The sequence below is a fragment of the Coregonus clupeaformis genome, chromosome 35, assembly GCF_020615455.1.
Source record: "Coregonus clupeaformis isolate EN_2021a chromosome 35, ASM2061545v1, whole genome shotgun sequence".
NCBI lineage: Eukaryota > Metazoa > Chordata > Actinopteri > Salmoniformes > Salmonidae > Coregonus > Coregonus clupeaformis.
This window is the reverse complement of record NC_059226.1, coordinates 25,339,718-25,352,222: the sequence shown is the minus strand read 5'-3', so window position 1 is coordinate 25,352,222 and position 12,505 is coordinate 25,339,718. Positions and strand designations below refer to the sequence as shown.

The 12,505-nt window shown below is 46.5% G+C and overlaps 1 protein-coding gene across 1 annotated transcript; it reads left to right on the top strand.

Annotated features, from left to right (window-relative positions):
• Nucleotides 1–419: 419 nt before the first annotated feature.
• LOC121550305 (membrane primary amine oxidase) lies at nucleotides 420–3,419 on the top strand. Its single transcript, XM_041862519.1, has 4 exons — nucleotides 420–2,043; nucleotides 2,262–2,547; nucleotides 2,659–2,791; nucleotides 2,918–3,419. The coding sequence occupies exons 1-4, from the start codon at nucleotides 471–473 to the stop codon at nucleotides 3,200–3,202; spliced, it is 2,277 nt and encodes a 758-aa protein (XP_041718453.1). The 5' UTR covers nucleotides 420–470; the 3' UTR covers nucleotides 3,203–3,419.
• The last annotated feature ends 9,086 nt before the right edge of the window (nucleotides 3,420–12,505 follow it).

Here is a 12,505-nt window from a genome sequence, read left to right as displayed (position 1 = left end):
CTAAAATAACCATTATAGTGTATTTCAACTTCAAGAAGACATGCTCTTGCACACCACATTTTGTATTAAAATTGTTAAAATAGTTACACATTTAATTTGTAATCTAGGCCTACATGTACACATAAAATATCTGTAAAAAAAAAAATATATCAACATAACCAAGTCACTTGAACAGGTATTTATTTGACAGGAACGCACAACCCTTGCCACAGAGAGCATACAATGTGTGCGTAAAATACACTTTACGCACGAGGAATGTTTGCCTTTATCAAAAAACTATTTGATTAAATCCCGGCAATTGCATAACTGTATTCAAAGTATGGGAAAACTTTGAATTTCTTGAGGGTGCTGCATGGGGGTGGGACGAGGGACGGACGGGTGTGGCTCATCCCAAATTCACTTTCGCGCCTAATCTTATTTTATGCTCCTCGCAATCGCCTCCTCTATCCAGAACACCCCATGGTGTTTAGATGGTCATTAAGAGAATGAATTCATTAGTCAAATGGATATTGATACTCTTTAGCCTGATCTCAGTAATAGCGAATATTGTCTTCTTATGCCTTTACTCAGGTAGGCTGCCCAAATGCTCCTCGAAGCCGCATCATGCTTTCAAGGGCAAACACAATGAACGCAGCACGGTGTTTGCTGATCTGTCCGCGGATGAATATCTCCAAGTCCGCGACTATATGAGTAATCAGAAAGACTTGGATATTTCTGTCAATGCGCTTACAAAACCTTCAGGGAATTTTCTCTTCTTAATTGATATTTTGCTGCCAAGGAAAGCGGATGTACTGGGCTACCTAGATAACAATAAACCCAAGCCGGTGAGAGAGGCGACTGCGGTAGTTTTCCATGGCACCCTTGGGCACATTAAAGAATATGTGGTGGGACCTCTCCCCAACCCGACTTACCACCGCGATGTCACGTTTGAGAGGTATAAAGAAGAGTTGCCCATCAATGCGCGTACGGTCACCATTGGTGAATATGCACTTATTTTCAAGTTTATTACTGAAGAGGTATTTACAAAACTTGGTAAAATTGTGAAAGAAAGTTTTGATGTCAGTAAAGAGAAGACCCTGAATGCTTTCGAAGGCATGCCCCGGGGTGTCAAATCGGGAGAAAGACAGACATGGATATCCTTCTTTCGTGATTTGAGTGGGATGTACATCCACCCTGTAGGTTTGGAAGTTTTAATCAACCACGAAAGCACCAACGCATCTCTTTGGAGTGTGAAGAGATTACTTTATAACGGACAGTACTTCGACAGTGTGGAGGATCTTATAAAACAATATGACGCCGGGACTGTGACGAAAATTGTATATAAACCTGTCCAGAACTATGCATCACTCAAACCTAAAAGTAAAACCACCGGTTTAAGCCCTCAGCAGTTTTACGCGCAAGGTAAACGCTTCAGTGTCAAGAATAATCATGTAATGTATCTCGAATGGAGTTTTGCGTTTGGTCTGAGTTCCCTCACCGGTATGAGAGTTTTTGACATTCGTTTCAAGGGGGAGAGGATAGCTTATGAGCTTAGTGTTCAAGAGGCAATGTCAGTTTATGGTTCCATCACACCCGGCATGATTCTGACTAAGTTTTTGGACTCTAGTATCGGAATAGGGCGCTTTGCGCACGAGCTCGTTCGAGGCGTGGATTGTCCGTACGCGGCAACCTACATCGACACTTACCGATACATTGACGTCAGTGCACCTCATAGATTCAGGAATTCAATTTGCCTTTTTGAGCACAATACAGGCCGTCCTCTCAGAAGACACTTCTCGGACTTTTTCAGCAATAGTTATGGAGGCATGGTTAACAGTGCCTTAGTTTTTAGGACCATTACGGCCATAGGTAACTATGACTACTTGTGGGACTTCATTTTTTACCAGAGCGGCTCTGTTGAGACCAAAGTGCATGCCACTGGATACATATCATCGTCTTTCAATGTTGATGGCAATCTCAAATACGGACACCAGGTGGCAGAAAATACTATTGGGAACATCCACACCCATTTCATCAACTTCAAAGTTGACCTGGACGTGTTGGGTAAGTGTGTGAACAATGCATTTGGCCTAATATGAACCGATGAAAGGTCAAGCACAGTTATAAATGTTTAAATGACTTGTGGCCACTGAAGACCTGGTTTTAACCCCACTTGGTCACATTGGTGCTGGAAGTGTCTCTGCTAGTTATCTTTCATTTCAATTATATGATTATAACATGATCCAATAATTATAATGTTGAATTGGGTTTCTGTGCCACAGGGGTTGAGAATGTATTCCAGACCAAGGACATGAAGTTTATGAACGTGTCTTTACCCTGGATGCCGGAGCGCTATGCCATGGTTCCTCAGCTGGTGGAGGCCCAGCTAAAGACTGAGAAGGAGGCTGCTCTCCGCTACGACACCAAGACGCCACGCTACCTTCACATCGCCAGCAACCGCACCAACCGCTGGGGCCACCAACGCTCCTACCGCCTCCAGGTGGTCAGCTTCACCGGTGACAGCCTTCCAGAGACGGAGCCAGAGGAGAAGTCCATGTCTTGGGCTAGGTGAGTCTCCCTCCTCTCTCCTCCTAAGGAAGGCCCTAATTCCTAAAACACAGGTTACAGGTAGACCAAAGGTAAAGCAGTTTGACCAACATTTGTTATTTTATTTGCCAGGTATAAAGTGGCCATTACTAAGCACAAAGACTCAGAGCAGACCAGCAGTAGCCTGTACAGTCAGAACAACATGTGGACACCAGCAGTGGACTTCAGCAAGTACATTGAGGATGACGAGAGCATTGAGAACCAGGTGTGTTTTTGGTCTTAAGTGCCGTTGTCTTTACATATATTTTACCCCTCTCTTGAGATTTGCAAATTTTCAGTTCATTGATAAATGAAGGTTTGGTAGTCACCAAATTAGTGCTTTTTTGTCTAGGACCTGGTTGCCTGGGTAACCACCGGCTTCCTCCACATTCCTCACGCTGAGGACATCCCCAACACGGTTACCGTTGGAAATGGAGGCGGAGTGATCCTGAGACCACATAACTACTTTGATGAGGACCCGTCTATTCACTCCCCAGACGGGGTGTACATCAGCCCAGGGTCAGAGGGAAACTGTGAATATAACAAGATGGCCTGCTTTGCTGAAGATGCATGCAGCCCAGTCGTTGAACCCTTCACCTACAATGGGTTTGAAGGGACCATGAAGTTTGAAGAGTGAAAAAATAACAAGTCCCCAGTCCCAATCCTGAGTGTGCTCTGCGCTAAACACTAAAACACTTATGAAAATGGGAATCTTGCCCAAGACAACCTTTGAAATAGTTAACAACTTTGGGTGGCATCAGTTACATTTACAAAACATAAGGAACACCTTCCTAATATTGGAACACCTTCCTTTGCCCTCAGAACAGCCTCAATTTGTCAGGGCATGGACTCTACAAGGTGTCAAAAGCGTTCCATAGGGATGCTGGCTCAAATTGACTCCAATGCTTCCCACAGTTGTGTCAAGTTGTCTGGATGTCCTTTGGGTGGTGGACCATTCTTGATACACACGGGAAACTGTTGAGAGTGAAAAACCCAGCAGCGTTGCCGTTCTTGACACACTAAAACCAGTGTGCCTGGCACCTACTATCATACCCTGTTCAAAGGCACTTAAATATTTTGTCTTGCCATTCACCCTCTGAATGCCACATGTACACAAACCATGTCTCAATTGTCTCAACACTTAAAAATAATTATTTAAGCTGTCTCCTCCCCTTCAGCTACACTGATTGAAGTTGATTTAACAAGTCACATCAATAAGGGATCATAGCTTTCACCTAGATTCACCTGGTCAGTCTATGTCATGGAAAGAGCAGGTGTTCCTAATGTTTTATACACTCAGTGTATAAATTAAACTCAATACAGTATACACTACCGGTCAAAAGTTTGGGGTCACTTAGAAATGTCCTTGTTTTCGAAATAAAATAAAAAAAATGGGTCCATTAAAATAACATCAAATTGAAAAGAAATACAGTGTAGACATTGTTAATGTTTTAAATGGCTGTTGTAGCTGGAAATGGCTGATTTTTAATGGAATATTTACATAGGCGTACAGAGGCCCATTATAAGCAACCATCAGTCCTGTGTTCCAATGTTTATCATCTTAAAAGGCTATTTGATCATTAGAAAACCCTTTTGCAATTATGTTAGCACAGCTGAAAACCGTTGTGCTGATTAAAGAAGCAATAAAACTGTCCTTCTTGAGACTAGTTGAGTATCTGGAGCATCAGCAATTGTGGGTTAGATTACAGGCTCAAAATGGCCAGAAACAAATAACTTTCTTCTGAAACTCGTCAGTCTATTCTTGTTCTGAGAAATGAAGGCTATTCTATGCGAGAAATTGCCAAGAAACTGAAGATCTCGTACAACGCTGTGTACTACTCCCTTCACAGAACAGCGCAAACTGTCTCTAACCAGAATAGAAAGAGGAGTGGGAGGCCCCGGTGCACAACTGAGCAAGAGGACAAATACATTAGAGTGTCTAATTTGAGAAACAGGCGCCTCACAGGTCCTCAACTGGCAGCTTCTAGGCAGAGTTGCAAAGAAAAAGCCATATCTCAGACTGCCCATCTGAATCTTTTCTTTTTATTGGCCAGTCTGAGATATGGCATTTTCTTTGCAACTCTGCCTAGAAGGTCAGCATTCCGGAGTCACCTCTTCACTGTTGACGTTGAGACTTGTGTTTTGCGGGTACTATATAATGAAGCTGCCAGTTGAGGACCTGTGAGGTGCCTGTTTCAATTTGATGTTATTTTAATGGACAAAAAAATTGCTTTTCTTTCGAAAACAAGGACATTTCTAAGTGACCCCAAACTTTTGAAAGGTAGTGTAGGTTTATATCTGTGTGTGCTAATTTGCATACTTTATCACTGCACTGAGGCTTTTCAATTCACATTTGTCTGACCACTATCTGTGTGAGGAGGAAGCTGGAACTATCGTTTGATTGTTTTGCTTATATTTTTTTTTACCTTCCACATAGGAAAGAATCTGTCTAGTTTTCAAATAAAAATGAAAATATTTGTTTAAAATGGGCTGGACCTCAGCTGTTTCTGTTTTTTACAGTCTTTGAAAAGCGTAAGAGTCTTTCTACTCCCCATGGTGTCTATAGGAAATGGAAAATAGAAACCAGATCAAAGTGGGAGAATGAACTCCTCACCTCCACCCCTCCACTCACTTCATGGGAACTGAAGTTCTTGTTGTAATACATTTACATTTTAGTCATTTAGCAGACGCTCTTATCCAGACCTTTTAATAAGAATTAACTTAGCATTTTGTTTCACAGTACAATAGGGTAACAAATTAAAACAGCACTGCAATTTATTTCCTGTAAACATGAATTTTTTGGGGGTTTGCTGCACAAGATTTCTGCATTTTTAAGGCATTGCGAGTCTGTACTTTCCGCCATTAGACAACCCACAGATTTTGTAACATATCTTGGCACAGCCTCCAATCCTTAAAAAAGGTGACCTGAAAATGGCCTCCTCTCCCTGGCCATCATAAATATTTAAAGGAATGTCCATGCAACTAAGAGGCCTCTTACGCAGAACCTTGTTCACATTTAGGAAAGATGGATTTCTGCTCCGCTGCTAAGTGACTTAGACCTGTGTAGGCTACTCATCACACACACACACACACATACACACATACATACAATGTCTACTCCCACTTATGTTGCAAAATGTCTGTTTAATTTGACCTTCCTCTTTCAATAAATTACACTCAGACTGTGTAGACATTCAGTTACAGACCAGATGTTAGTGTTACAACTGTGAGGGGAATGCATACGTTGAATCAACACTGGAGTTAGTGGTTTTAGAGAATACTTTCCTATAGAGATTACCACATCTGGGTTCCCATGATTTCAATCAGACACTAAGGAAACTTTGGTTTGCCCTCCTTTCTAATTAATGGCTGCAGCCTGCAGGCTAGCTTGGTTAAAACAGAAGAAAGTTGAGTAAAAAACAAAAAAAAAGCAGGAGAAAGCAAAGGAACTTCATTTTCCTAACTTGACACCTGACCCAGAAACTACATCCCCCCTAAATAAAGAGGAGATAACTGCATCTGTGTTTATGTCAGGGCCATTTTCCACTGGATTCAAACTCTCACCCTATGACCATCCTGCTCCACAAACCATATAACAGTTATGAGTCATGACCTGTAGACTGCTCCAGTTACTGGTAAGAACCCTCACACACTGATCTCAGATGTATGCCAATGACTCTCCAGAGGCACTTCCTTAATTCTGAAAAGTCACCCTTCACATTCTGAGAAGATCCATTGGCCCTTGGTGTTGAAAAGTCCGCACAAGGATTACTAGACTTAGACTAAGCAGTAAGAAGACTTGAACAGAATAATATACACAGGATAGCCTATAGCCTACATAGAAAGATAACATATTTCTATAAAACATTAGATCAGGTGCTGGCCAGATAAAACCACACATCTTTAGTTATTTACCTGAGTTCACTTGAGTTTATGATTTACATTTCATAATGAAAGACCAATGCATAACTATTAGGTAACTTCAACTGTGAGAAATGTTTTTCATTATGGCAACAAGAAGGTGTAGCAAAAAATACTTAATGTCAGGGTCTCTTGGTTCAGTGCATACTGTGAGGAGTGTGAACTGACTTGGGAATGTATGTTGGAAGTTTCTAGAAATAACCCTACTGTCATAACAAGACTGTTTATCATTTGGTTTCTCTTGGCAGACTGCCTGGCGAGACATCGAGAGCAACTTACATACACATGTCACACGCTATGGCTTCATCTGTCTATTCTCAAGGGCAATAGAGGGGAAGTTGCCTATAAGTTGAGGTTCATAATAGTATAGTACAACACTTCATTTGAGCCTGTAGTCCTTAATTAGTCTAGTTTCTCTTTCGACAACAACTTCTATAACAGATGTATAAATGCTGAACAGACCAGAGGACCTCAACTTTATGGCTACATTTTATTGTGTAAACACAGTGATGCTATTTTAATATGCTAATCTATCTATAATGCAACACATCGGATGATTGTTTATTCAATATGTCAATGTGCTTGTACCTGTCCCTATTAAAATAAACCATAAATTAAATTAAATATAGGCCTATATATGGTGTGAGACCCCAGTGTTTGACTACCCTTTGGAACTTCCTTAAAGGAAAGCCTCTCCAACTAATGAAAGAGGATGCTGACAGAGTCCAGAAAATCAGGGAGGAATCCTAGCATGTGATCTGCAAGGATAACTTTCACAAAATCTCCCATTGACATCAATGCATTATTTACGCAAGAGCCTTGTGAATCCCTGGTGCTAAAAGTCAACGTCCACATTGGTCCAGCTCGTCTCCAGTAGACCATTATCCTCCTTTTATAACGTGGTGAACAACAGCAACACCAGACAATGTAATGAACGGAAGGTTTAGTCTCTAGTGCATAATGCATCATCACACTTGTGATGAATGTGTTGGGGATGTCTGTAATCATTTACTAATAGACCTGGTTTGATCATAACTCACAGTCCCAAACAGCCACAGCTCAGAAGCCTGATCTCCATACAAAGCAGACAACCACCGGCTGAACATTCAATATTTGGACAACTGTGTGTTTTTCTCCAGTTTATCAGTACAGTGCACTGGGACAGATGGTACCTTGGTGTGCAGGGCGGTGATGTTGGTGATGTGGTCTATGGCAAGGGTATTATGGGGTGATGGCGTGCCCGGTTTAACCTCTGTTTTAACCCTGTTTATTAAGCCTGGTTATAGCACTTTGGTAATCAATGTGACACAATTAAGACAATTGCCTTGTTAATCACACAAGTATTTGTGTAGACATAAACAAGAGGCTCTTGACTGAGTAAACAACTTCACAGTGACATGCTGCATAGCAGAGATCAGCCACAGTTAGTGTCCTCCTTGAGTTGTAAATAACAACTTTCTCCCCTCTCACACCAGTAGCAGTCCCTTAGCTGGCTAGAAAATATCAATAGGTTTGTAATGGATTTACAAAGTTTGCATGATTAAATATAGCAAAAATGTATCCTATTCTACCAGCAGGGAAGAGTTCAACAAAACACACTTGGATCATGCATCTCTCACCTGGGTCCCCCCCTCCCCTCCACACCCCACACACATGTTCACTTGTGTCCCCCCTCCCTGACCTTGCTTCTCAAGGGAAAGCCATCCGCTCCATTAGTGCAGTTGGGGGAACGGACATGAAATTACAATTGTAGGATGTGTGTGTACGTGTGTGGTGGGCTGCACAGTGCGACCATGCTAGTGTTATTTTTAGCTCCCTGGGGAAGATGATGGTTTGTGGAGCAAACAACAGCACCAGCAGGCAAGGAACAGGCCTAATGTCTGTCAGCCGGCCACGGCCAGATAACATATCACCTTGGAAACTTGTGCTGGTTGGAGGGGGGTGGCTGGGAACACTCAGCTAGAAGTAAACAGGGACCTCTTAGTAACACACAGACCCTCTCCTCCTCCCCTCCATGCCAACCCCCACTAAACCAGGCTACCCACTTTTCCATCAACAGCTCGGCGTGCCAGTCCACTGTGGGTTTTTCCACATTCTCCTCTTTTTCTCTCCTCCTTTGGTCTTCAGCAACACATGCTGAATAGTATGTCCTGGAAAGTTCCTCTGTCTCAACATGGTTAACCATACACTTAGAAAAAAACAAGCTATCTAGAATCTAAAAGGGTTCTTCGGCTGTCCCCATATGAGAACTCTTTGATTAACCCTTTTTGGTTCCAGGTAGAACCGTTTTGGTTCCAGGTAGAACCCTTTTGGGTTCCAAGTAGGACCCTTTCCACAGAGGGTTCTACATGGAACCCAAAAGTGTTCTACGTGGAACCAAAAAGGGTTCTCCAATGGGGACAGCCAAAGAACCCTTTTGGAACCCTTAGTGTATGTCACGGTTTCGGCCGAGGCTGCCTCTCTTCCTTGTTCGGGCAGGCTTCGGCGTTCGTTGTCTCCGGAATACTAGCTGCCACCGTTGTATGTTTCATGTTCGTTTGCTTTTGTCTGTTTGTTGTGACACCTGTTCTCGTTTAGCGTAATTAGTGTCCTATAAGTTTCTCGTTGTGTTTGTCTAGTGTTGTGTGTTATTGATTTTGGTCTGTCGTGTGTTGGGCTTATTTCGCTATTTCGCTCGGTTGAGCTTTCCTCCACTGCGTTGGAGTGTTTACGCACCTGTTTTGTGCGCTTTTGTTTGTTCGCCTTCGTGCGTAATTATTCGCCTTCGGGCAAGTCGTGTCGTATTTTCCTTGTTGGAGATTGACTAAAGTCTGTTGGACTATACTTCGGTGTCCTGCGGTTGATTCCACCACTACACCCACCTACAGCACTCGTGACAGAATAACACACCTCGTAGAATGGAATCAGCAGGAGCCGCAGCAGCCCAGGCGACGCTGGAGGACAAGGTCCGGGAACAACAGGACCAGATCCTGCAGATGGGGACCGCACTGCAGGAGGTGATCACCACCATCTGAGGCTGGGGGACGCCTCCACCGCCACCCTCCCTGCCAGCACCATCGGCCAGTCAGCCCATTCCCGCACCGGAACCCCGAGGAGTCCGACTCTCGCTCCCGAGGGCCTACGATGGGACCGCGGCCGGGTGTCAGGGATTCCTTCTCCAGGTGGAGCTGTACCTGGCCACCGTGCACCCGGCGCCCTCGGGACATGAGAGCGTGTCCGCCCTGATCTCCTGCCTTTCCGGGAAGGCGTTGGAATGGGCCAACGCGGAGTGGAGGAAGATCGACGCGGACACCATCACTTACGACGAGTTCTCCCGCCGCTTCAGGGCGGTGTTTGACCATCCCCCGGAGGGGAAAGCGGCGGGGGAGCGTCTGGTCTTCCTCCGGCAGGGGAGGAGGAGTGCACAGGAGTTCGCCCTCGAATTCTGTACTCTAGCGGCAGATGCAGGGTGGAATGATCGGGCTCTCGTCGATCACTACAGATGTAGTCTACGAGAGGACGTCCGTCGGGAGCTGGCCTGTAGGGACACCAGCCTCTCGTTCGACCAGTTGGTCGACATGTCCATCAGGCTGGATAACCTGCTAGCTACCCGAGGACGTCCCGAGGGGGGTCCGTCCATTTCACCCTCCAGCGCCTCCGAGCCGTGCCCCATGGAGCTCGGGGGCGCTGGCGCTAGAGAGAGGAGGGGTCGGCTTACTAGGGGGTCCATCTCCTGCACCAACTGTGGTCGGGGAGGACACACCGCGGCTAGGTGCTGGGGATGGCCTCCTAGGGGAGAGGACGACAGGTCCCGCACTGGGGATTCCTTCCAGGTGAGTAGGCGCCCCACTCACCCAGAGCTCTCTGTTGCACATTTCTGTATACCTGTGCGTTTTCCACAGGTAGCACCTCATTCCCAGCATAAGGCGCTGGTAGATTCAGGCGCGGCTGGGAATTTTGTTGATAAGAAGTTTTGTTTAGCCTTAGGGATTCCCCTTCTTCCTGTTGATGTCCCTTTCCCCGTTCATGCCCTAGATAGCCGTCCGTTGGGTGCGGGCTTGATCAGGGAAGTCACTGCGCCACTTAGGATGTGTGCGCAGGGGGGTCATCAGGAGATGATTCAGCTATTTCTGATTGACTCGCCTGCGTATCCGGTGGTGCTGGGCATGCCCTGGTTGAGTACCCATAACCCATCTATTTCGTGGCAGGAGAGGGCTCTGATGGAGTGGTCTGCTCAGTGTGTGGGTCGATGTTTGGGCGTTTCCGTAGGGGGCTACCTCGGTGGAGAGTCCAAACCAGGTGCCCGCATTGCACGTTCCCCCCTGAGTATGGGGATTTGGCTATCGCGTTTAGTAAGTCGAGGGCGACGCGGTTGCCACCCCATAGGCAGGGAGATTGTGCGATAGACCTCCAGGCAGGAGCTGCGCTCCCACGGAGCCATGTGTATCCTCTGTCTCAGGAGGAGAAGAAAGCTATGGAGACTTACATAGACGAATCTCTGAGACAAGGATACATACGGCCTTCCACTTCCCCTGCGTCCTCGAGTTTCTTTTTTGTGAAGAAGAAGGATGGTGGTTTACGCCCGTGCATCGATTACCGTGGTCTCAATCAGATCACGGTGAAGTACAGTTATCCACTCCCGCTGATTGCGACCATGACTGAGTCCTTGCATGGGCCGCGTTTCTTCACAAAATTAGATCTCAGGAGCGCGCACAACTTGGTGCGCATCAGGGAGGGCGATGAATGGAAGACAGCCTTTAGTACCACCTCGGGCCATTACGAGTATCTTGTCATGCCATACGGGTTGATGAACGCTCCGTCAGTTTTCCAATCATTCGTGGATGAGATCTTCAGGGACATGCAGGGGCAGGGGGTCGTGGTGTACATAGATGACATTCTCGTGTACTCGCCTACCCGTGTCGAGCATGTGGCCCTGGTGCGCAGAGTGTTGCGGAGGCTGGTGGAGCACGACCTGTATGTTAAGGCAGAGAAGTGTCTGTTTTTCCAGGAGTCGGTCTCCTTTTTGGGGTATCAGTTGTCTGCGTCAGGGGTGAAGATGGAGGTAGACCGGGTGTCAGCCGTGCGTAATTGGCAAACACCAACCACTGTGAAGGAGGTGCAGCAGTTTTTGGGGTTTGCGAATTACTACCGGAGGTTTATCCGGGGGTTTTGGACAGGTGGCAGCTCCCATCACGTCTCTTTTGAAGGGGGGGTCCGGTGCGTCTGCAGTGGTCTGCCGAGGCGGACAGGGCGTTTGGGAGGCTGAAGGACCTGTTTACCTCGGCTCCAGTGCTGGCGCATCCGGATCCCTCTTTACCATTTCAGGTAGAGGTGGACGCGTCTGAGGCCGGTATAGGAGCCGTGCTTTCACAACGGTCAGGCGCGCCACCTAAACTCCGCCCCTGTGCTTTTTATTCCAAGAAGCTCAGTCCGGCGGAGCGAAACTATGACGTAGGGGACAGGGAGCTGTTAGCCGTGGTACAGGCCCTAAAGGTGTGGAGGCACTGGCTCGAGGGGGCTCAACACCCTTTCCTCATTTTGACGGACCACCGTAACCTGGAGTACATCCGGGCAGCGAGGAGGCTAAACCCTCGGCAGGCTAGATGGAATATGTTTTTGACCCGGTTTACGTTTAAGATCACGTACATCCCTGGGTCACAGAACGTAAGGCAGATGCGCTGTCTCGGCGGTATGACACGGAGGAGAGGTCCGTGGAGCCCACTCCCATACTGCCGGAGTCGTGTCTGGTGGCACCGGTAGTGTGGGAGGTCGATGCTGAGCTCGAGCGGGCGTTACGCACCGACCCTAGTCCTCCGCAATGCCCGGAGGGTCGGAAGTACGTTCCGCTCGAGGTTCGGGATCGATTGATCTATTGGGCTCACACGTCACCCTCCTCTGGACACCCGGGTATCGGCCGGACAGTGCACTGTCTTAGTGCCAAGTACTGGTGGCCCACGTTGGCAAGGGATGTTAGGGTTTATGTTTCCTCCTGCTCGGTGTGCGCCCAGTGTAAGGCGCCTAGACATCTGCCTAGGGGTAA